This window comes from Marmota monax, unplaced genomic scaffold (genome assembly GCF_021218885.2).
Source record: "Marmota monax isolate L192 unplaced genomic scaffold, Marmota_monax_Labrador192_F-V1.1 WCK01_AAM20220418_F8-fsc00110, whole genome shotgun sequence".
Classification (NCBI taxonomy): domain Eukaryota; kingdom Metazoa; phylum Chordata; class Mammalia; order Rodentia; family Sciuridae; genus Marmota; species Marmota monax.
In genome coordinates, this window is record NW_026694633.1 from 5,545,410 (window position 1) to 5,571,412 (window position 26,003).

A 26,003-nucleotide genomic window follows, 5' to 3' on the forward strand; every position below is an offset into this window, starting at 1 on the left:
TCCTGTGTTACCCAGGCTTGGCTCCAAGGAAGGAAAGGAAATGTTGTGGCAAGGAGAGCATCTTCTGGCCCACAGGGAGTGTGAAGGAACCAGGCCCTGGCTGTCCCTCTGCAACTTACTGCTGGTAGTTTATGGAGCCTGGTGCACGTGGTACCTGCAGCTATTTCCACACCCTGCCCTAGTGAACCCAGTGGGCCAGGAGAGTAGGAAGGGGATGCAATCATCCCAATTCTTCCAAGAGCCAGAACTCCACACCCCCCTGAAAGGACATTCTGCCCCAGCCACATACCCATGGCCTCTCTGTTGTCTAGGGGACTGCAGAAACAAATTTAGAGTGCAGAAAGATTGTGGGCTACAGGGAGTTGCGGATCACTGCCTGAGAGGGAGACAGGTGAGTCTCAATGTTGTGCTCAAGAGGAAGACTCAGCCCTCACTTTTTTCTTTTGCTAAATTTGTAATCACCAATCCAAAAAGGTGATTGATGTAGAATTTTGAAAGTCTTAGAAACACTCAGCAGCCTTTTTCTCTGCTAAAGTTGAAAATGCTATGCTGAGTTGCTCTTCTTGGGAAGATCCACCTTAGTGAACAGCTAACCACATGCTGGTCTCTTAAGCACTAGGCCCTGTGGGAGATCTAGTGGGAAACAGAAAACAGAACAGGGCATAATGCAGGGGGAAGCTGATACATCATCTCTCACTCAAGTTCATTGTCATTAATTTCACATCACTGTTTCATAGAATTCACTTGAAATCTACTCATGATAGTTCTATTAAAAAAAAAAAAAAGAGTTAACCTCCTGTTTTTCTCCATTAAACTAACTAGGTAGTCCCTTAATTTTTAAACTAATGTGGAATGACTAGCTATGAAAAGATAATGAGCAACTATAAATGGAACATTCAGATGCCTTTACTTTCCATCAGTGGTATCAATTTTGATTTTCACTGGCCACCGATTAGTTTTCATTACTCAAAAAGGTATGGCCTTTCCTAGCCAAGTATCCATGTTGTCATAACTGGTGAACTCTCCTACGAGTTCAGAGCCACTGGTTTGAGAACCAGCCCTGCATTTCTGCAGATCCCTAGCCACTGACCCTTCCTGCGGAGACTCCCCATTGTGAGCAGGAAGGCAGAAGCCCATTTTCCACGTGGTTTTTCATTTGGCTGTTGGTTGAGTCATCATTATGTTTTAATTTCTTTCTGATCACAGTGTGCTCCCCCACCAATTTGCCTTAATCTGCAAGTAATGATTATTCTGGCAGAAAGCAAGTTTCTTTTTGCTAGATGTAAATATTATACTTAGTGCTGACTTAAAAAAAATCTTCTTGGGGAAAAGCCTAACTTGTTATTAAACAGCAAAGTAGTGCTTATATGATAGAGCTCTGAAGATGGAGGTTCTTTCCCACAGTGAGAGATTGGTGGGAGGGGAAAGATGGAGGTATTGCTATGGCTGACCACTGTGACGGCCCTGTCCTCTTCTTGGGCACTCTTTCCAGCTAAAGTAACCTCCGGATTTCTTTCCTGCTTGAAGACATCAATATCCAGCAGAGGTGGGTGGAAGATTTTTTTCTAGAAGCTGTTCAGGAAGGATCTTGAGGCTAGAGAGGCTCTCAGGTAGAGAGGGCCTTTTAGGAAAAGGAATTGGGAACCTTTTGATAGACCCTCTCATAAAAGCCTTCCCAGTCTGTTTTAATGTTCCTAAATAGATAGTGATCTGGCCTTTTCTTTGAAAACTTGAGAAAAGGAGTGCATTTCGTGGACAGATAAGAACTTTCTTTTCCATTTTAGAAAAAAACAAGTTCTGAAAAGAAGGCATTTATGGTAACCTGGTTTGTAAGTTACACTCTTAGAGTGTGCCATGTGGAATGCTGACTGGCACTGTTACAGCTGGTCACTCAGACCAAACACAGCCCTCCTGGAACTTGCTGTGGGTATGTGCTATGGCTCCGTGGTAATGGTATTCACCTAGAGAGGCCTGGTTTAATGGTTGCTAACTGGTCATGAAAAAATTGACACATAAGCCTCAGTCTGTCCACCTGAAAAATAGTGTCCATTATCTCACAAGTATGTTAAGATTGGATGAGATAATGAGGGCAGTAGCAGGTTCAGTGTCATGACTGGTCCATGTTGGTGATGAGAATCTGCCTAAGCAGACGTTAAAATCTGAGGTAGGAAAAGTCAACGATTGGAAGGATTGTGTGAAGGGAATATGATATTCTTATTTAAGAATTTACACAGGAGCCCTGAGGTTGGCATTACTGGTTTGAAGTAAACAAAGCCTGATTTCAGTGCCATATAGAGCTGCAAACAGACTATTAATAAGCTTAGCTTCTGGCCATGACATGTAGGGGTTATGTGGAAGAACCAGAAAAAAAATAGGTCTGTGGGAATGTGACTAGTGGAGTTCCTAAGAATCTTCCTCACATGTGACTCAACTAGCCCCAAAAGGAAGTACATATCTGGTTTCCTGGTGACTGAAGAGCCAACATAGCTGTGAAGCCCAGAGACTAAGGATGAACTAAATGCCTCAGGAGTCAAGGGAAGCATAATGTGAAGTCAAGAGAAGAGAAGAGCCTAGCAGCTTAGAGCCCAGAAGTCCCTGAGGGAAGCATTTGGAGCCAGGCCAGGTCAGGCCATGCCCAGCAATTCTGTTGCAGAAACCTCCTTGAGTTTTGGCAGCCCCCTACCACAGCTTCTCAAACATCTGGTTCAGATGGAGCCAGCCTAGCTCATCAAAAGACCGAGCTAGCCCCTTTGGAGGAATCTGGTAGCTGTTTATCAGACTCCTGTGCAGCTTGGGTGGTGGATTATTGGTATTGATAATCTCTTATCATAAGTCTTTGCACATGGGCTTTTCTGGTTAGGTGACAGTCATTTTAGGAATAAAGGAAGAAGAGCATCACAAGCAGAATGGCTTACTGAGTCCCTGGGAATGGATGAGGAGAGCTACCTTGAGAACTTGATTGATTGTCTCTCTGAGGTGTGACACTCCCTTGGGTTGAAACAGTGTCTTGGTTCAGTGATGCCAGTGCCTGACTGGAATGTACCAGGAAGGTTAGCACTTGCCCAGGCCCTGTGATCTTTTGTGACTGCACTCATAAGGACTGGAGAGTGGGGTCTAAGCATCCTTTGGCACTCTGTTTGCCATTGGCCAGCTTTCTGTTCATCATTGGCCAGATTTCAACTGTAGCTTAAGCTGCAGCTGGCACCCAGCACAGTGAGTGTCCACACCACCAGCCTTCACTCTCACATCCATTGGTTTTAGAGAGCCAGAGAAATTTGTTTCTCCCCACTAGAGCTGCAGCTGGGCGAGACATAACTCAGAGGCATCAAGGCATAGTTAAAAGGAACCCCCCTTTTTAGCGACCACAGCCCCAGACATGGCACACCTGAAGCAGGTTCTCTCCCTGCTGTTCACTGTATGTGCAGGTTGGAGCTATCGGTGTGGGCCATAAACCTTTGGGAGCTTATCTGAGGCTAAATCACAAATATTCACCTTGGCCCCTGGCACCCACTTTATCAATTTGTGTTTGTTGCACCTGCTGGTTACCAGCTGGAAGGTGGCCGCTGTGGGCCTTGGCTAGGTGGGAAACCCAAGCCCATCCATCTCTTGGCTCATTTTTAAATTGTACAGGTGCTTGTTCTAAAGTTACCCCACTGTTCCTTTCCTCTCATTTCACTTGGGCAGCCTCAACACACTGATCTTATCAAAGCACTTGACATCAGATGAACACCAGTATTTGGAGAGACATATAGGAAAACTGTGTTAGCTTATTTGAACCAGAGGGACCTGCTGATCATTCTTGGCTTTTCTAAGTAGCCACTCCTCACCTGCTAACAGAACAGCTAGTATTCCAGGACATAAAATGCACACAGTGATTATTTAATAGCGTGCAACCACAAACCATTCCACCGTCTTTTTTTACCTTGGAAAGATCTTCTGTGCCAGTGTGCTTGGTAAAATGAAAGAGGCATCACTAAGAGGAGGGTGGGGCTTGGCACAAGGAACTTGTGAATCCACCCAGATGTGGAGTGTCCCCACCTCCCTATTATGACCCCTGTCTTATATATAGTCATGCTGAACACACCATGCTTTTTTTTATTTCTTTTTTTTTTTTCTCAAGCCAACATTTACCTTTGATGTTGCCCAGGGTCAGCCAGTGCTGGAACAACTTCTAAATATAGACGCACGAGCAGACTAAATCTCAGAGCCTGGCTGCAGTTCAGTTGGCCAGTGCAGCTTTATTTTTTATTTGATTTATCATTGTGTTTCTGACAGGTTGGATCATGTTGTTACAGAGAGTGCCCGGCCCAGAATCATTTTGCCCATGTCTGGATCCAGCAGCCATGGGCCACAGAATGTGACAACTGATAACCAAATTCATGTCATTCATTTAGCGGGCCATGATCCAACCTGGCAAGTACAACTCAGGAGGAAGTCAGCTCTTCCTGAGAGAACCTCTTAAGAGAAGGAGGGCAGAGATCAAGAAAGCACCAGAGAGGCTACAAGCACATGGCCAGAGGGAGCCAGTTCCCCATGGATTCTAGCAGTCTCATGTTGGTTGGCTATCCTTTTATGCCAGGATTGAAGATGTTGTAAAAAGGAACAGGAAGAATCGTTTCCAATCTGTTAAGTTTAAAGCAATTGAAAATATCAGCCAACTTCATCTATCAGTGCCAGTAGTGTTGGAAAACCCACTGGCAGTGTTGTCAGTGCCAGGTTAATTGGTGACGTTAGCCAGGGCAACCACTGCCCCACAATCTACAGAATTACTCTGGCAGGAAAACACTAGCCTGAAGTAATTGGGATATATGGGAGTTATATAGAGAATTGGCCATGGAAATCTTAACTAGCCCATTGAGGGAATTCCTCTTTCCAAGTACTGGACACAGCTAGCTGTCCATGAGAATTCTGGGAGAGAAAGAAAAACTGACTTGACAAAGTTTTTCTGGGTTTCTGCCTTTCCATTACATTCCTTTCCAAATTAACACAAACAACAATGTGTTGTGTTTAAACATATTTTCAACTTTAAAAATTAGTCACATTTTATGAACTGAATCAAAGAAATACTTTTTATATACTCAGCTATGAGTTTTCAAACAGGCAAACCCATCTGTAAATTGGTTTCTCAGCTGGAACTGACTTCCATCCTTTGTAAACAGATATCCAGAGAGAGATGGAAACCTGGTTCTATGTGGAGGTCCTTTGAAAGGTTGTTTTGTTTGTTCACCCCTGTGGTTTTGTCACCGGAGACTCCAGGATTCCTCTCTACTCAGGACAAGTGGGGTCCTTGGCATAACTGATGGAAAGTGCCAGACACACAGACAAAAGTTTATTTAGAAAAACAGAGGCATATCAAGGGAGAATGTGGGCCATCCCCAGAGGCAGAGACAGCAAACTTTTGTTGTTGTTGATAGACGGACAGCAGCTAGGAGCTGGACTGGAGGTGGAGGCAGGGTGGAGCTGTGAAATTTTGCACCAGTTTTCCCTGGTAGACATTTCACCTTCAGGCTCTTTTCTGCAGGGAGTGGCACAGGTCAGGGGTGAGGGGCAAGGGCCAACGGTACAGGCTAAGGACATGGGCTGGGTTTGCTGGCTAATGCTTGCTTTGCATTTCAGCAGTTTGTGGGCCTTTTCTGCATCTAGGGGCTTGGTGGTACTTCTCTTTTGAGACATCTATCTTTACTTTTCTGAATGCCCAAATTTCTATTTGTTTTAGGCTGTGCCCTACCCAAAAAGTCCTCCAAAGAGTATTGTTATGTCTGTATCTAAGAACCTCCTCATGGTTCTAGGAATTTGGGATCCCATTATTAAAAGTCTTAATTCAATCTAAAGTGCAGTTCTACATGCTAAAGTAACTGCATTGCCTTTGCTTGACAATTTTGGTTGATCTTTGTTGTCTAGGAATCTAGTTACATTTTTAGCTTCTATAGCAATAATCTTTAAATATCCATTAAAAAGTAAATTTAAGTATCTAGTTTGTTGGATGGCTTTGAGGGAACATGCATTTATACTAAGGGCAAATAGAAAATAGAATTCTTTACTCAAGCAGGTGTTAAGCATTTGGGGTGCTAGCCCACATATTTCACTCTCCCACATCCTGGTTATTTACAGTGTGGGAGAAATTTGTAAAAATTTACTGAGGTTCAGAGAGGTAAAACTTCATACTACAAACATATGGACATTAAAATAAACGAGTGGAATATCACATAACAAATTACTTCAAAACTAAATGGCTTAAAACTATCGCTTTCTTGTGCCCAGATTCTGGATTAGGTAATGGCTTATCTGTGCTCTGTAATGTCTGGAGTTTCAGCTGGGGGTACTCATTGATGGGGGACAGGAGTTTTCTGGGAATCTTCACTCACAGGTCTAGTTGCCAGTGCTGGTCTGGGTGGAACTTACCCAAAGCCCTCCAGAAACCTTTCCATCTGGCCTGGGCCTCTCTCATAGCATGGCAGCCTCAGGGTGGTCAGAATTGCAAGGTGAGGGTCCCAGAAAAAAGCAGAAACTGTCACCTTTTCGACCCAGCATTGCAAAGTCACCCAGCTTAATTTCCACTCCATTCTGTCATTTACTAGAGAGTCACATTCAAGAGAAAGGGAATGTACCATTTCTCAGCACAAGAGAATCCAGGAATTCTGGTACATGTTTAAAATTGTGATGTAAGGCTTCTCTCTACTCCTTTTGTTACTAGAGTCCTAGGCCAGAGAACGAGGACTCCCCCAGAGTCATCTGGGGATCCAGCTAATCAAAACCCAACAGAACAGGTACAGTGAAAATCATGAAAAGAACTTTAATCTGTGTAGCTACACTAAGAAGATGGAGGACCCACGACTTAGACCTGTCTTTAAGGGACTGACAGTGACATTGAGGTTTTATAGAAGGAGAATGAGTGCAAAGGTCAGGCGTTGGTGTAGCTGAAGCTTCTCACCTGCCAAAGCTGGTGATCTTAATCCTGTCTGGTCTATCCAGCATCATCTCAGGGTTGGTTAAGTGGGGCCGTGTCTATGAGACGTTGCTGTTGCCTGGGGTAGAGTTTTAACACATTACCAGATGTTTATGGGGTCAGACCTTCCAGGAACCCAAGGTGACTCAGAGTAAAGGAGATGGTTGCAAAATGGAGTCTTACATCCTGCGTTAGCCATCCATAAGACATTTGGAGAAGTGAAGAGTCTAAGTCCTTGTTATACTTTTCTATTTTATCATCGTATAGCATGTGTGGTGTTTAGATACTGTGCCCTACAACTTTTAGCTACAAGGGCATAAACTTTGAAGTACAACATAAGTATTTTTCCTACCGCTGTTTCTCTTGAGGATTCCGGAGAGAGGGAGAAGGAAGAAAGTGCAGTGATGGGATCGTGTTACCAAAAGCTCAGTCCTTGTCTCCTATACCCATCCAGCAACGACATGTTTTGAGAAAAAGGAAAAAGAAGGTTTATTGCTTTGCTAGCAAAGGGAAACACAAGGGACTTCTGTTCCAGAGGCTGTGATTCTGCCTATCAGGGGAGCAGGGGGAGTTTAAAGTGATTCAAAGGCTGCATTCCACATGTTCTCAGGTCCCAATTGTAAATTATATGTTAATTTGGAAGATAGTCATTTCTGAAATCTTCTGGTGCCATCCCCAAAGTCTGAATTACTTAATTCCTACAGTGGGTGTGTACTCAGGGACAGATAACTGCCTAGGATTGGGGAGAAACATAATCCTGTTTCCCCTGAAACAGCCATCCATCGGACATTTGGAGACAAGAGGGACTGGGAGAGATTAGGGAGGAGCAAGGAGAGAGAAAGAGAAAGAAACATGTCCATTTTACAAGTAAGTTACACTGGCAGAGCAGTAAGGGCTGTATTCAAAGTATAGAGTGGACACTGTTACAGTAGGGCTGAGACCCTCTCCCCAGTGCTACCCAGCTGGCTGGAGGGACGTGCAGCAGCGGCATTTGGATTCTGCCTTTCTCCACCAACAGATGGGAGGTCTGTGCCTGCCCACCAAGATAAACACATACTGTGGGTCAGTGTCTGTGCCTCAGTTGTGTCCCCCACCACCTCCCACTGGGAAAATTCAGCCAAAGGATTTTGTTTTCTCTTTCTTTTCCCCTCTCTCCCTCCCTCCATCCCTTCTTTTTTCTTCTTTTCCTTCCTTCCTTCCTTCCTTCCTTCCCTTTCTTTCCTTTCTTTCTTGGATTATAAATTACTTTTTGTGTACATGTGGTACCAGGCATTGAACAAGGGGGCTTTACCTTTGAGCTACATCCCCAGCCTTTCCCCCCAACCCTCCTCCTTTTTGAGACAGGCTCTCACTAAGTTGCCAAGGCTGATCTCAAATTTACAATCCTCCTGTCTCAGCCTCCCGTGTCACTGGGATTTCAGGCATGCACCACCACACCCAGCATAAATTACACTTTTGAGGGTACCACATTTAATAGCTAAATTTATTTTTTAACTATAGAGTAGGAAGAAATGAAAAAATATTCAAGTAGGTAGAAGGATAAAAAGGGAAAAAAATGTTCCTAAACATATTTGAAATCTTTTATATTTGTAGTTTATCCCCAAATTTTATTTCAAAGAATGATAATACTGTGGTAAGACATTTTTCCTCTCAAGAGGCAAAGCAGGGAGCTCAGGGCTGGGAAGGACTGATGGCATAGGTGACATGAACGTGAACCAACTGGTTGGCAAGCAGAGTCCTTTCCTAGAGAGCAGTTTTGATCAGACATGGAGGGCAAGTGCCTGGGCCCCGATCAGGAAATAGTTCCCCACCATGATAAACTGGTGTTCACAAGCTAGATGTGGATGAGGAATGATAGATAAGCAAGAACTGTGAATTCAGTTGAGTGAAGAACACAATCCAAGTTTGTAATGTACTACCCCACACCAAATTGAGCACCTTGAGTTTTATTTGCACAGTTGGTTTGTACTCCAAGATTTCTTCATAGTCTAGTAAAGATTAACCTTGCCCTGGAATGAACTCTGAATGAGCTGTAGAAACAAGCATTTGGGCTTGCCCAAGATTATGAGATGGAAACAAGCCAGTGAACCCTGAAAGTCTGCCCTTTTCTTGGCTCATAGGCTCTGGCAGTAGAAAGTGAGGCCAGAACACAGCTAGGGGTTATATTGGTTCATGTCAAAGTAGGTCAGTAGCCTACGGCTAGGTATATTCCAGAATGACCAGTGGCATGGGCTTTGAGTCCCCTTACCCATTTCTCTAATTGATGAAGTTTCCTTTCCCTTCCTTTCCACAAATAGGAACTCCAGAGGTCACCTTAGAGAGGTTCTGATCCTGAGTGCTTGTGCACTACATACCTAATCTTCTAAGGCCCAGAGAGTCAAGGTGAACTAGGGGTTCATCCCTGTGGTCCAGCCAACTCCTAGGCCCTTGGATCCCTGTGGCCCTTAGTCTCTGTTTGTGTCACACCACAAGTGGCCCAGCAGCAGTGGATAATAAGAATTAGGCCTTGTCAAGGCTGCCCCGCTGCTTGTATTTGACCAGATTATTGATCATAGCAGACCTAAAAAGGGTTAGGATGTTACCCATTCCACTAAGGCCATGCTTTAGTGGGGAAGTTTGCATAAGACAGACTTCATTATTAAAAACTCAGTTTTCTCTAGGCACAGTGACACATATCTGTAGTCCCAGCAACTCAAAGAGTCTGAGGCAGGAGGATTGCAAGTTTGAGGCCAGCCTGGGCAATTTAGTGAGACTATTATCTTAAAATAAAAATTTTAAAGGCTGGGGATGTAGCTTGGTGGAGTACCCTCAGTTCAATCCCCAGTACCAAAAAAAAAAAAAAAGTTTAATAAGTAAAGCTAGCATTTCTCAGTTATCCTGATCTCAGTTATCAGTTTGAGTTAGCTTTTATTAAAAGGAATATGCCACAGATTATAACCTCTCAAAATCATTAAGAGCCACATTGTCTATAAAATGTGAATGTTGTACCATCTATAAAACTTCATTGACAATAACATCTTGGACACATTTAATTTCTGACAAACATGTTATCACTCCTGTCAGTTCATAGAAGTATTCAATCTTCTAAAGCAATCTTCTAGCTTTTATTTTTTCCCCCTAACCCCGTGTCTAATCAATAAAAACCAGATAATATTTTACTTGTAAATACTATTTGTAACCTGTAATCTCTCTTGGTTCACCAACAGATTCTTAGTTCTTCTGTACCTTACAACATGTGCTTACTCTTAATGCTTATCCCTCAGAGCCATCTGAGAGCCTGGCATGTTGCACAAGCCAGCAGGATGCATGGGCCACTGCATTTGGTCGCTGGAGCCAATGACCTTGTCTGTCTCAACTTGCTAACCTTCAGCTAGAGGTCACTTTTGTGCCGTGATGACTTTTGTGAATATTAAGTCTTTTCTTTCCAGATATCCCTTTTATATTAAATTCCATGCCATAAATTAATATTCTGTTATTCAAAACCTTTTCTCATGTCTGAAATATTTTGTTATCCTACTTTCTCTTATTTTTGTTTTAGTCTCGGTGACTTCTAGAAATTTGCCAATGAAGCTGTAATTCTTTAACTCTGAAATATTTGTATTCTTACCTCTTCCAACTAAGACATTGTGTCTAAAATTTGATCCCAAAGTTCCAGGAACCCTGGATCCATTCTACATGTTCTAGAGTTCCATGCACTAGTGGTTCATCTTAGAAGGTGTTAAGATGGAAAATCTGGCATGTTTTGTACAAAGACGTTGGAGTTTATTTAGCAATAATTCTTCATACTGAAGTAGATTTTTTTTAAAAAAAAATATGTAAGTAATATAAGAAAATGTTTTGAAGGTCCCATTATGCTTTCTTCTTATATTGAGTTCAAATGCTGTGGCCTTTTTAAAGGGATGTCTAATTTTTATTATTGATTGCTACCCCCCACCCTTTTACTTTAAGCCACAGATAGTCTGGTTTTTACAACATTAGAATAATTTAACCTAAGAAGGAATAGACTGACTTTTATATACTGGCTATAGTTCTAAGCACCAGAAATGGGCAAAGGAGACCAAACAAAGAAATAGGAAAATGAAGCATTGAAAGGGAGCAGGGGGCCAACATGTGTTTGGAAGGAATGATAGCTCCCATTGTGGCAGAGTATTTTGTCTTCCTTTTGCAGTTTACTCTGATTTCAGAAATAGAGGAAGAAAGAAGGTAGATGGTACTACAGACTGAAATCAGTATAGAACATACCAGGCCTCACATTGAATGTAATCAGACACTGGCTGTACTTATGCAAATTTATGCATAAAGTTTTCCTATGAATAAATCACCAACATCAACCTTAACACTCAAGGTTAATGTAAGTCATGTATGCCAGCCACAGTGACTTCTGAGTATCAACTGGAACTGTTAGCTTTTACTAACTTTTTACCTCCTAGTTGTGCTTGAATACCCTCTGGACCCTTGACAAAATGAACTTCGAATCTTAAAGACCTACAGGACTTCCATGACCTTCCACTGGAAAAGGCAATACCTTGCTTGGGAAGGAGATAGCGTAGGGGGATTATGAGGATGAATATGGTGTGGCCTCTTTTAATCTATTCATTCTAGTGACATTCAAGCTAGTTAGGTGTTTATTTTATTTTTACTTACCCTTCACCCAGAATGTGTTCTAGTGGTTAGCATTTGGAGGCTTGCTTAAAGGAGGGAGTTACTTAAATATGCCTAGGGGAAAATGTGCTTGCTTTGTTCTTTATAAAAATAAATTGAGAATTGTGGACATATTCCTGAAGGTCATGGGACTGACAGATTAAAATGCTAAGATCCTTTCAGGATTAGCATGTGGTTTTCTTTTGCATGAACACAGATAAGATAATATGGGTTAAAGGTAAGACACATTGTTCTAGCAAACTGCTAATATGAGTATTTCATGCCTCTGAGTAGGCATAGTATTGTTGGGGTTTTCCCCATGGATCTATTAAGAGGTCCCACTGAGTGTTTTATTTTTATTTCAAGGAATTTGAAGTATTCTGTAAGTATAGGAAGGCATTAAAAATATATTTTTCTCTTCATAGGAAACTTAGAGAGTGACTGCAATATTTATAGATGAGTTAAACCCATATTCTAGGTGCTTATCAGACATTTTGTTCAACTCTGCAAGCATTGATTAAGCTCCCAACTTGTCCAAAGCACTGTTAAGCACTGTGAAGGGAAAACAGATATAGACAAGATGATCCAAAGGCATGTGATCCATGTTTAGGAATTGGCAATCAAACACTGGAATGTACCTGTGAGGGGACTGGAGGTCACTGGCCAAGGGAAGTGCTGCTCACTTGGTGAGCTGCACAGGCTGCTCCCCCAGTGCACGGGAGTTCCTGGGAAAGGCTGTGCGGTTTTAGAGCACTGGTGGCAGTCAAGTTCTTGGTTGATCATATCGGGCAGTTTTGACCAAACCTTATAGATTGGGATCCTTAACCAGAACATCACTTCGTGCCTGAAAGGAGATTTTTTTTATTATTATTTTGTTAACCAAAAACTACTTTTGAAACACCCCAGGTACCATGGATTACCTGCCTTAGTTATGGAATTTTCTGCAGTGCCTTTATGTTAAGGAGATTTCACTGTCGAGCGTTTTATGTGCAACATGGATCTTCCCTATAAGCTTTCCTTCTGTTGTTTTATTCACCCAAACTAAAAAATCAAACAGTTATTAAGAATGGTCCTAGCTGGGCACAGTGGCACAGACCTACAATTCCAGTGACTCTGGAGGCTGAGGTAGAGGATTGCAACTTAGTGAGAACCTGTCTCAAAATTAAAAATAAAAAGACTCTGAGTATAGCTCCATGGTAAAGCACCCCTGGTTTCAACCCCCCCCCCCCCAAAAAAAATGTTTCTTCATTTTCTCATAGTTGTTAAAAAAAAAAATTACATAGAAGGTCGTATTTTTTTCTTTTAGGGAAAAAGAAACAGTGGTTTCAGACAGTGCTTCTTTGGGAGCCAGAAGCACTGCAAGTTGACAAAGCTTTGTCCAGCCATGGGGTACACGTTCAGGCTGGCTGCTCGGAATGACATTGGCACCAGGTATAATGTTTCCTTCTCTTCTTGCCCTTCAGCTTTTAGGTGGTGATTCTGGACCTTTCTTGTTGCTGGAAGGTGTGAGGGAGCCCACTACTCCACATTGGGCCAGCTTGAGATTTTCAGAATAGGAAATACTCGGGTGGGGAAGGCCCCTTTGCAGTCTGTTAACTATATAATGAAGGCCCCATGAGGTCTCAGAACCAAGATGAAGTACAGATTTTGAAAGGAATGTCTTATGGGGCTTCATTTTTCAGATCATGGTCCTTTTTTTTTTTTTTTTTTTTTTTGCAGCACCCGCTACCTCCCTTTTTAAGCAATCTTGTCCTGGTTGCCTTTTTAAATTCTGAGTATTTCATGACAAAAAGAGAAGTGTGTTGGGGCTGCCATTGTCATGGAGCCTAGGGAGATATTTCCAGCCTGGAGAAACCTGGGTTGTCCTGGATTCCCTGCCTGTCCCAGGCTGCAGGAGAAACGCCAGGACAGGTGTGCTGCCAGGCACCCGTTGACTAAAGAAGCTTTGAAAAGGCTACTTTTCAGCCACACTTTAACTCTTGATGAAGGGAAAAATCTTTTTCTTTCACTGCTGTTTGTTAAAAATCTTCCAAAAGATTCAGCCCATCAGTGGTCCCCAACCTTTCCAGCCTGAAGAACCTCCTTCTAACATCACAGAGTTTTGCAGAACTGCCCTATGGACACCCATGGTGGCCATTGTAGTTTTAGAGTTCCCTGGGTGAAGAAGTCATAATGATAAAGGTGTCTGTGGTTCAGGGATTTTTAAATGAATTGGAAGCCTCTGTAAACTTTTGAAAAACCCGTACTGTATCTATTTGTGAAACATTTATTTCATCAATAGTTATTAGTGCTCACATTGATTTGAAGGCACTTTGGGAGCTTTAACTCATAGCTCGATAAACATGATACTGTGTGCCGTGCTTTATGTTCAGTGCTTTTGGAGGTAAAATAAATTCTTAAGTCCTGTGACTGCTGTGCTTTTCTAACAGCAAACTGTGGGGCAGTGGGGGATAGGGCAAGTCGAAGGTTACAGCAGGGGATATCACACAAGGGGTCCTTGCCTGCCTTTTCTGACTGAATCTGTCCAACCCCAACTTTTCAACCCAAGCAGAGTGGGCAAGTACAGGCCCAGCCTTCCCCTTATCAGAACTCCTCACAAGCTCCTCAGTGTGTGTCTCCTGTGTTCATCTCTCTGCAGTGGCTACAGCCAAGAGGTGGTGTGCTACACATTAGGAAACATCCCTCAGATGCCTTCTGCCCCCAGACTCGTTCGAGCTGGTGTCACATGGGTCACACTGCAGTGGAATAAGCCAGAGGGATGTTCACCTGAGGAAGTGATTACCTACACCCTGGAAATTCAGGAGGACGAAAATGTAAGTTTTTCGGGTTTATATCTCCACATGTGTCCTGTGTAAGTCAGCACTATCATACCCACAAGGTACTGTGAATGTCGACTAGCTACCTCAGTTCAAACCAAACTCTTTTTTTTTCTTTCTGTCAAAACCAAACTCTTAATCTGTGCCACTGCCACCACCACTACCAACAGGAGCCTGCTCTTCCCCATCTTGGTAAATGGCATTCTGTCTTTCCACATGGGGAAATCGGAACCCCTGGAGTCATCCTTGACCCCCATATGTGATCAGAGCAAATTTTTCTTTAAAATTATCCATAAATTGAACCATTTTTCACCATCTTCACATACCCTTTTACTAGTCACCTCTATCTAACCCCTGGATGACTGCAATGGCCTCTTAATATTCTCCCCATTTTCACCCATACTCTGTGACAGTCTTTATCCATGCAGAGCCTGAGTGGTCCTGCAGAATACAAATGGATCATGTCTCTTCTCTGCACAGTACTGTCCCCTCATCCAGAGTACAAGCCAGAGCTTTTCCAGTGTGCACACAGCTCTAGGTGACTAGGTTTCCCCCACTGCCACTGTGCCCTCCACTGTTGTCTCATAGCCGCATGTCTGTGCTTTGGACACCCCAGGTGTGTTCTGGCCTCTTGGCTTTTGCATTCCTTGCCTTCCAGGCACCTTTGACTCACTCCCCGCATTTCCTTCAGGTCTCCTCTCAAACATCACCTCCTAGGACAGCCCTTCCCTGACCACTCTATAGAAGAGCACCGACCAGCAGAACATTCCACAGTGATGGAAATGTTCTGCGGTTTCTGCTGTTCATCAAGGCTTCACTGAGATGCATGTGGCTACAAGCTATTGAAATACAGCTAGGGGCCTAGGGAGCTGAATTTTTAATTGTGTATGAAATTTGATTTTAAAGAGCTACATGTACCAGTCGCTTAGGAGGCCTAGACAGAATGATCACAAGTTTGAGGCCAGCCTCAGCAGTTTAGCAAGACCCTTAGCAACTTAGTGAGACCCTGTTGCCAAATAAAAAAGACTGGGGAATTAGCTCGGTAGTGAAGCACCCTGGGTTCAATCCCCAGTAACAAAAAAATAAATAAAATATACTGTGCTTAACCCATGCAGCTATAGAAAGCAGTGCCTCACTACTCCACCACTCCACCCTCTTACCAGCTTTAGTTTTGTCACAGCACTTAACACTGCATGACATGCTTTCTACTTGCATGTAGGGTTTCTTTTTTCTCTCTAATCCCTTCCCCAAGTTAGCTTAAGCTTCTTGTGGGTTAGGTTCCATGTGTTCTTGGGCAAGGCTGAATCCCTAGAACCCAGAGGAGAGCCTAACTCATAGAAGATACTCGTCAGTATTTGATGAGTGAGTAAATGATAGAGAATGTTAGTGAATGAATTCTATGCATTCAACTTTTAGTGGGATGATTTTACCTTGGAAAGAATGAAACCCTTCCCTGTCTTAGCATCCTCTCTCTCTTGGCCAGAAGAGGACACTGTATGCTCAGGAACCTCAGCTCCAGTTAATTGCATAGCCCTCTGCGGCATGAATGTGAAGACCTCAGTAGCAGAGGCTCTTTTCATGACAGATGTATTGTTAAGTGTAATTTTAAAAAGCACTTCTTTGTCACAATAAAGTTTTCCAGGCCAAGGAGAAATGACAATGTGATAGAATGAAATTTTTATTTAAGACTTGAATGCTACCCACAGCACCGTGGGCTTCTGATTCTTTGCAGTAGCTTCCAGACCTTTGGCTCACTGGCAATGGTAGGAAGAGACATTTGTAAAGATCCCATATACAAAGGAATTGAAAGCCCAGATTTTGTGATACTAATATTTCTTTCTGGCTTTGCCTTTTCAGGATAACCTTTTTCACCCAAAATACACTGGAGAGGATTTAACCTGTACTGTGAAAAATCTCAAAAGAAGCACACAGTATAAATTCAGGGTGAGTCAATCGTTTTGGTACCTGAACTGCAAAAATGAAACTGTTTAATGTTTCACATTTACCATTTCAAATTGACTCTACAGTTTAAAAAATGTTGAAGTTCACAGTGCTCTACATTTTTACAGTAACATTTATACTTAAAAATGCACACCATAATTTAATTTTAAAATCTACTTTTGAGACAGAAAACTGTCGTAATATGCTTTAATAAGTTGCATCCCAGCATGGCCAGATGCCCTAGCTCAGGAGGAAAGCCAGATGCTAAGGAGAGCACCCGTCACTCACCAGCATCCAACTCCTTTCTATTCTGCATTTCTCCTTGTAGTCACATTTCTGTTTTGCTCTCCATTGTCCTTTGCTCTTATACCCTGGTCTTTTTCTTAACCTGTTTTTTTTGTTTGTTTGTTTTTCTTTCCTATTACCCACCCTCTCCCCACTTAAACAATCACTGTTAAGATGGAGAGGATGTGGAGGAAAAAGAACACTTGTATACCGTTAGTGGGATTGTAAATTAGTACAACCACTATAGAAGTCAGTATGGAGGCTCCTCAGAGAACTAGGCATGGAACCACCACAGGAGTAGCTATGCCACTCCTGGATATTTATCGTAAAAATCAAAGTCGGCATACTATAGTGATAGATGCATGCCCATGTTTATAGCAGCACAATTCACAATAGCCCAACTATGGAACCAGCCCAGGCGTCCATCAGTAGATGAATGGATAAGAAAACATGGAATATATACATGATCGGGTATTATTCAGCCATAAAGAAAAATGAAATTGTCAAAATTTGTAAAGAAAGGAATGGAACTTGAGCCTTATTTATGCTATCTGAAGTAAGCCAAACTCAGAAAAGTCAAGGATTGTATGTTTTCTTTCATATATGTAAGTTAGGAAAAAGGAAAAGAAAGTTTCTGTGGGGAGGGATATCTCATGAAAATTGAAGGGAGATCAGGAAAGTAGAGAAAAGAGGAGAGGAGGAAAAGGAGAAATACTAGGGAGTAACATTGACCAGATTATATTGCTATACTGTATACATGTGCAAATATGTAATAACAAATCCTACCGTTTTATACAACTGTAGTGTACAAAAAAAAAAAAATACACAGAGAGAAAAGAAAAAGCAACCATCATTAGCATTACAATAGGATTTCATCTTAGAGCCCAAAGAGTGAATACAACTCAGTGGTCACTAAGAGAGAAAGTGCTGTGGTACAATGGCTCAGCTCTATTCATTGGTCCTGTGCAGGGCACATTTTCTAATCTGACAAGCATGTGTGACTTTGGAGATAGAAGATTCCCTTCTGATTCCACCCTTCCTCCTCTAAATTTAAGGCCAAGTGATGTGTTTTGGCACATAATAGTCACTTGATAAATATTGTCAGATTTTCCTGTGTTATGTGTAACTTTTTGAGGAAAATAGTAGTTTGGGTGTATTAAAACCCTTATTATTGATGCCAACTCTGAGAACACAGCAGTATTGCTAGCAGTTCTCCACCAGGTGGCAGTGCCCTGCTCATAGATAAGTGAAGGGATTTTTTTAATCTGTCCCTGTCCCATATATTACTCATATAAAACAGTACAAAGTACTGTTTGTATTATGTCTTCTTGAAAGGGTAAAAATGTCTTTAACTAAAATCTTCCTTATGGTTTTATTCCTGATTTTTAACAACTAAATATACAAAAAAAAATAAGTGATCATGAAAGATCAGCATTTATGTTTGCAGCTAGAAAGCGTGTATGTGCGTGCACACGCATGTAAGTTTATAGATACCTTGGTCTTGCCATAAGTCAATGATTTGATAATACCTGGTAATTAAAGCATGTAAATGTTTTCTTGGTTGTGTTACAGCTTACTGCTTCTAATATGGAAGGGAAAAGCTGTCCAAGTGAAGTTTTGGTTTGTACAACCAGTCCTGACAGGCCTGGACCTCCTACCAGACCCCTCATTAAAGGGCCAGTCACATCTCACGGCTTCAGTGTCAAATGGGGTATGTTCGCTCTTGTTGCTTCTGCTTCCTTTTTTTGACAGATTTTTAAAAATTGATTAATTCCACTATCGACACTATTATTTGTGTTGATATCATGCATTTAGAATATACATGTGAGAAACTTCCTAAGAATTCCACAAATTAGAATGGACAGTTCCACTAATTTGAAATTTTGATAGATGTTTAAATTTTGTTCTCTTTTTTTCTGTTTGTTTTTGAGGTATTGAGGATTGAACCCAGGGACATTTTACCACTGTGCTATATCCCTGGCCCTTTCCATTTTATATTTTGAGGCAAAGTCTCACTAAATTGCTAAGACTGGCTTTACACTCATGATCCTCCTGCCTCAAGTTTCCAGAGTTGCTGGGATTACAGTTGTGCGCCACCTTGCCCAGCACACATTAGTTAAATTTTAATGGAAATTTAAATGAACTGTTTTAATAGTATCTCGTTCTCTTTATGATTCTCCTATGTTAACCTGTTTTTCTTCCTTCATTTTTAATGTATTATTATTGACTAGAATGTGGTAATTTCTGAATATATAATTAATTCTTCACTAACTCACCCTAAAAAAAATTAACAGTATTTAATAGGAAGAAAATTATTCATAAAGTTAATATTGAAAATGAATTTCAAATCTTTGGTATGCCACATTAAGTAATTTTGATATATAGTATGTTTAAGTTACATTTAGATATGATAAGTTTTGTTTTCATATTGTTAGTATATAACCACCATTTTGAACTACAGGAAGTTTTCATATTTAAGTTCATGTGGGGTTTGGGGTTGTCTGGTAGGATGTGGCTCATCGATGTAATTTGGATTATTTCACTGAAATGAATACAACTGGAAGATTGATAAACATTTTATATATTGAGATGTTATGTTTGTAATTTTCACCAGTATCATATAACTAAAAAGGTGAAAAAAAGTAGTCTAAAATAAGATTTTACCTCATGCCAGGTATGGTGGTACATACCTACCTATAATCCCAGCAACTTGGGAGGCTGAAGAAGAAGAGTTCAAGGCCAGTCTGAGCAACTTAGTGAGACCCTCTCTCAAAATAAAAAATAAAAAGGGGTATAGCTCACTGGTAAAGTACCCCTGGGTTAAAGCTCCACTACCCAAAACAAAAAAAGATTTTTTACCTCACAACCACGTGATATTAAGGAGACCAGCATTCAAGACACATAACTATTTCAAGTTACCTAATAATTTTCAAGACAGAATTATTAGGATCTTTCCCCCTGATTAGTGTTATGCTATAATGTTTGGCTTTATAATTATTATCATGAATGTCTGTTATTGAAGTGTGTGTATGTATGTATGTATGTGTGTGTGTGTGTGTGTGTGTGTATGTGTATATATATATATATATATATATATATATATATATATATATATATGTTAATGGAAATACCAGGTAAAAGCAGAGGGAAGGTGAATTCCCTAAATCTATGTGTGCAAACTACTCCAGGTCTCTTAGAAGAACGTTCTTTGCGCCTAATAATATGAAGCAGTAGACTGATAGAGGCAGATTTCTCCATACTTGCAAAATTATAATGCAAGGTGTTGTTCTGCTCAGAAAATAAAACTCCTGTAGGAGCAGAGTCACCGGGAGACACACACCCAGGGTGCCGTCTGCGAGGAGCACACATCCTTGTTGCGCAGATCTGTGTTCACGTCAGGTTCAGCAGAGACATGACGGCCACTTAGGAGAAAGCTGATGGGACATACTTATTACATTCTGAGGTTTTATTTATTTTGTAGATTATTTTGCACTTCTATTTTCTTTATCTGGCAAAAGAATCTAGTTACTGATAAAATAAATGAAGTTAAAAGAACCAATAAGATAATAAAAACAAAAAGCAATATATGGCTGTTTCATCTTATATTTTTAAAAAATCACCAAATATTGAAGAGCTGCCTAAGGAATTCTCTAAGCAAATTTACTAATATAATTCTTAGAAATATCAGTTCATATTTTGAGTTTTGTTCCCATCTTGCTAAATAAATTTAATTCTGACATTTCTAGCTCTGAGAATTTTGAATAGTCTGATAATATTTAGAGTTTCTTGGTATGTTTGTTTCCTTTGTTTTTCAAGGAAGGAGTCTAGTGAATTAAATTAATTATTACACTTTTTGGTCAAGTCTAGAATTAAAATGGTGTAATGTTATGTGATTTTTGTGTTTTCTAATTATATTTGCCAATAAAAATCAGTACTGCCCATTGCTAATAAGATATGTGCTTATTTTCAGATCCTCCCAAGGACAACGGTGGCTCAGAAATCCTCAAGTACTTGCTGGAGATTACTGATGGAAATTCTGAAGGTGAAGTTCTTGGAAATGTTTTTATACAAATTTTGCAGTAGTTATCCATATTTTCTAATACATTAAGTATCTTTATAGAGTAGTAGGCAGCCATTCATTCTAATAATACAGAGCCCTCTACAATAAACAAACTTTATCCACATATTACCTGTTTTTTCTTTCAAACACAGCACCAGAGATGAGAGTCTACTTGAAGTATACCTTTTTGTCATGTTTTTTTTTTCTATTTTCTGAATCTTATTATTTTTTTAAATCAGAGTTCCTAGTTAATAGAATAAATAAATTTAAGGTTTTCATCCCTAATCTGACACACTTTTTCTGCAAATTCTCATGAGCAAAGTGTTGGAAACAACTTTCCAGGAAGTATAAGATAGGGTGAGTAAAGAAGCGTAGTCCTCGACAGCTTGCCACACAGGACAGACAGCATACTGGATCGAGGGATCATGACCAGTGTTGCACTTTAGTAACAAGTGCAGGAAAGTCTTTCAGTCTCTACTGTGACTTTGGAGTTAGAGGATGTACCCATTACTAGTCAACAGTGTTAGAACTCAGAATTCCAAGGCTGGGGTTGTAGCTCAGCGCATGTGAGGTGCTGGGTTCAATCCTCGGCACCACATAAAAATAAATGAATAAAATAAAGGTATTGTGTCCAACTACAACTAAAGTAATAAATAAAAGAAGAAGTCGAAATTCCTTGGTTAGTGCCTTTTTAAATATTATATTTTCTAATAGAATTGACTAGGCTTTAATAGAAAGTATAGTTACCAGAACTTTAAAAAGGATATGTTATCTTCTATAATTTTGATAATCATTCATTTTTAAAAAGTGAAGCATGTTGGGCACAGTGGCACATCCTGTAACCACAGTGACTTAGGACTCTGAGGTAGGAGGATAGCAATTTCAAGGCCAACCTGGGCAACTTAGTGAGACCTTGTCTCAAAATATAAACAATTAAAAAAGGGCTGAGGATGTAGCTCAGTGGTAGAGCACTTCTTAATTCAGTCCCCAGTATTGCATAATAATAATATAGTAGCTGTAGAAATAGTAATAATAATATACATGCATATTGGCAAAAGAAAGAAAGGAAGAGACTGACAGTAACTTTTACAAATAAGTAGTGTTGGTATGTGGCTTGCTTTTTATTTTGTACCATGACACCACCTGGAGTTTTTTGGTTAAGTCTATCAGCTCTTAATTTAAGCTGAGAGATGAGAATTCTTTGACATGGGCACAGCTGTTCTTACCATAAAAACATATTCTATCCTAAAAGTCTTACTTAGTATTTTACATCGGAAAACTTACGTGGGAGAGAAGTTGTACATATGCCAGGGGCTCACTGCAAAAATTTATATATGTTTTGAATTCTCCTGGCTCTCTGAGCTACAGAAGACAAATCTAAAGTACTTAACATTAACATAAAACATTCAGCACTTAACATTAAAAACTTTTCCAGTACCTGGGAAAGTGACCAATTGTATCTTTTTTAGCTGTCCTTATGCCAGTCCCTTTTTCAGTTTTCTGACCATTAATGTTAGGTAATTGTCTTCAATATTCTCCTTCCCAGGTAGCCCTAGTACATGTACTTTTATTGTAACTCTAACCTAATAAGCTGCTGAGGGAATTTGTGGACATCAGTAAAATATCACGTAATAGAGTATACATTTTCCCCCTAAAACAGCTTCTTGGAGTAAAAGGTTTCCGTAAAGTAGTGAACTGGGAACAGCCTGAGTGGGAGCAAACAGGCGGGAGGATATCCCAGTGGCCCAGATTGGTGAGGCAGGCAGTCGGTTGAAGTAGCCCATGGTGCCTTTCCCCGATGGCATCAGCCACCATCTTTCTCTCTTCTCTCCTGAAAAGTGGCTGGATAGCCTGGCTTACACCTCGTGTTTTATCTTTAATTTGTCACCCTCCCAGGCATTTTGTCTTTTAAGTGGGGCTGCATGAAGACAGCCATCCTTTATCCAAAGGTCTCAGTCTGTAGAGGGAAGATATTGCTTGCTGTGACCTTCAGGCAGATAGGGCTGGGTAGAAAGCCTTCAGCAGTGCCCAGACTTGTCAGGAGCCCCACTGCTGAGCAGACAGCACGACACAGCTGGCCCCACAGCCTCCTCCCACCATAAGCATTTCACAGCGTGCTCAACACTGTCCCCGCACCACCACCACCACCCACCTCCTGTGCCAGCTACAGATGTCATGTGGTTTCCCACACCCAAACCTCAGAGCCAGCAGTGTGATCATGGTGATGGCAAGTAGTCTAACCAACAGTACCAAGTACTGAAATGACTCCATGTTATTCTAGGGTTTAACTTAGCAGGGAAATGGAAAGACACTCCTTTGCACTAACAGAAAAAAGAATAGGTGATATTTGTTTTCATGGCAACCACTCACAGCTTTTCTTATCAGTAATGCTTGGTATTACATTTTTACAAAAGGCATGAACTCACACAAGTCTTGTTTTACAGCCAATCAGTGGGAAGTGGCATACAGTGGATCAGCTACAGAATATACTTTCACCCAGTTGAAACCAGGCACTTTGTACAAACTCCGAGCATGCTGCATCAGCACCGGTGGGCACAGTCAGGTTGGTTTGTTTCTGGATAAAAGAAAATATCTTTGATCAGATTCGGACTAGCTGAATTTAGAAGATCAGAATAAGTTGCAGTTTTAAAATGCATCTTGGTGATGCAGCCTTCCATGTTATCACTTTAGGAAATGAAAAATAGACCTTTTAAAATTGTGCTTTAGAGGACAGAAAAAATAGTCCCAAATGATTCTCAGCTGAACTGTGATACTTTCAGGTGCATTTATCATTTAGTTATTTCCCAGAAGATTTGGCCATAATCACATGTGTCAGTTGAAAATGGTCTGGGATTTGCATTAGCTAAATATGAGAGACAAGAAAGGTATAGAATTTAGAGTCAGCAAGATAAGACCTCCTGCACAGCTCTTCTTTATCACAGCTATCAGTTGGTGAGCATTGGAGACAGACCTTCCTCAAGGTTCTTTACTGCCATCTGCTGGGAAACTGTGAAAATGACATATATTTATGACTGAGCTGAAAGTATGTGGTACAATGTGCAGAACCCGGTGTACATACCTGTAGGCCACAGCCTACATCATCTCCTGTCTGTATGACCTTAGACCAGCCAGTTACCCTTTTAGGAGGCTTAGTTTCAACTACATGCTGTTCTCACAGGTTCAGTGTAAATGTACATGAAGTGCTCTAGAAATGAGACAATTGTCTAAATGGCTTTAATTTGTATTCAGGAAGTGAGTGCAAGGCATGATGGTAAGGCATGTTTTCATTGTAGAGATATTTAACATGATAGTTTAATACCATTAATAGTTAGAGAGGAGAAATGGTACCTTGAAGGCCTGTGCTGGATTGGCTTTTCAAGACCGTGCCTGCCAATTAAATGCCTGAATTTTTCCCCAACAATCCATTTCTAATGTTTTCTTTCATTTATGTCCACCACTGCCCCTCTGCTCACCCACTCCTGTGATGTCTAGATAGCCCATATAGACAGATGCCCTTGAAAGGAATGTCCTAACCAGGACATTTCTTAGGCAGTACTGTGGTTTTCTGTGCTGCCTTCCAACATGAAGTATATGCCAAACAAAGCCTTAGATTATCAGCTGGTGCCTCCTATCTATACCCTATGAGGGGCTGCATGGGGCAGCACAGAGGCTGTACTGCTTGAATGTGTGTAGTCCATTTTGTGCACACTTCTCAGGGAGATTGAGTTTGGTTAAGCTGTATGGCCCGTACCTCAACAAGAGGGTCATCTTCCATACCACTAGCCTTCTTCAGCCAAGTCCTACAAAAAGAAGGCCTACTTATTGTAGCATTAACAGAACCTGCTGGTTAATGTCAGATTCAGTTGGTTAATACTAGTAGACTTTGCTTTTCTGCTCTGTCTGAATGGCTGGCCATTGATGGCACCATTCTGAAATTTCATCCAGCTGTCATTTTGTGTTCTCTTCTTTCCTCATGAAGGCTCTTTCTTATTTTGATTTAAAGGAAAATAATTATGACCTTAGGATATATAACTCTCAAACCTACTCTTCTGACTTCAAAAAGAACCATTCTTGCTGGACACCGTGGTACAAACCCGTAATTCCAGCTACTCAGGAGACTGAGGCAAGAGGATCTCAAGTTTGAGCTTGCCTCTGCAAGTTAGCAAGACCCTGTCTTAAAATTAAATAAGAAGGGCTGGGGATGTAGCTCAGTGGTAGAGTGCCTCTGAATTCAATCCCTGTTACCACCCAAAAAAAGAGAGAGAGAAAGAATGATTCTTGTTTTAACCAATGCCGTATACAGTATAAGATACAGTAGAAGTGTACACACACACACACACACACACACATACATACATACACCACTCATGTAAAGATCTTTTAGTGTAAAAAGCATATAGTAGTGTGTACACATTCAATATGGAGTTCTCTTTTGTTTGCATTTACAGTTATGGGGTAGAATTTGCCTGGAATATAGAGGTCTGATAAATTCACAGTAACTAAGAGATGATTCTCTCTGGTATTTCTCCTGCAGTGTTCTGAAAGTCTCCCTGTTCGCACACTAAGTATTGCACCAGGTCAGTGTCGACCACCGAGGGTTTTGGGTAGACCAAAGCACAAAGAAGTCCACTTAGAGTGGGGTGAGTGAACGAATCTTCACATTGACATTGGCAGCTTGGACACTGGAGATTAAGACTTAATGCTTTGTAATTTAAATTTCAAGACTTCCTTCTGAAAACTGATTTTCTTTTTTTTCCTGCCAGAGATGGCCATACTCTTCTTGATCTATGTTGGGCTGGGTTTTCACCATTCCTTGCCTCCCTCGCTGTCACTCATCCTCCTCTTCCTGATGGTGGCATGCAAGCTGTTTGTCCCTTACCCTTCAGAGAGCACTCTTCTAGGGAGTTTAGGATAGCCTCTTTCTAAGGACATTTCAACTTTATTTATAAAGAAAAGTTGTGCTCTACTTAGCGGTTAAGCCAAGAAACAGTTCATAGGATAACTGTGAATTCCTCTTCCTCTGTGTGTCACCACCCCTGCTGCTTTGTCACGTGGGTCCTGGTATTTTTATAGCATTAACTTTGGCTGCATTTGTACTTCCTGTTGTGCCAACAGTTTACAACATGTAAATTGCACGTGCAAATATGTAGAATAATTGTAGCAGACTATTTTTTCCCACCATTTACGTCTAAAATGGAATAAACTATGGTACTAGTTTTGGGTTCTGTGTCCAGATTCATCATGACCTTTGATTTCAAAGGGAAGATTCTTTTTTCCATTTTTTCACTTTATCTTATATTAAAATGTGAAACAG

The 26,003-nt window shown here is 40.9% G+C and overlaps 1 protein-coding gene across 3 annotated transcripts in view; it reads left to right on the plus strand.

The window, feature by feature from the left end:
* Positions 1-26,003, plus strand: part of Fndc3b (fibronectin type III domain containing 3B) — a 334,288-nt gene that overhangs the window by 254,901 nt on the left and 53,384 nt on the right. For all 3 annotated transcript variants that reach the window (XM_046422919.2, XM_046422923.2, XM_046422920.2), the window contains exons 12-18: positions 12,894-13,018; positions 14,226-14,400; positions 16,261-16,347; positions 18,202-18,340; positions 20,600-20,671; positions 23,134-23,252; positions 25,224-25,329. In XM_046422919.2, coding sequence (XP_046278875.1) covers positions 12,894-13,018; positions 14,226-14,400; positions 16,261-16,347; positions 18,202-18,340; positions 20,600-20,671; positions 23,134-23,252; positions 25,224-25,329 — 823 coding nt within the window. The remainder of the gene's footprint in view (positions 1-12,893; positions 13,019-14,225; positions 14,401-16,260; positions 16,348-18,201; positions 18,341-20,599; positions 20,672-23,133; positions 23,253-25,223; positions 25,330-26,003) is intronic.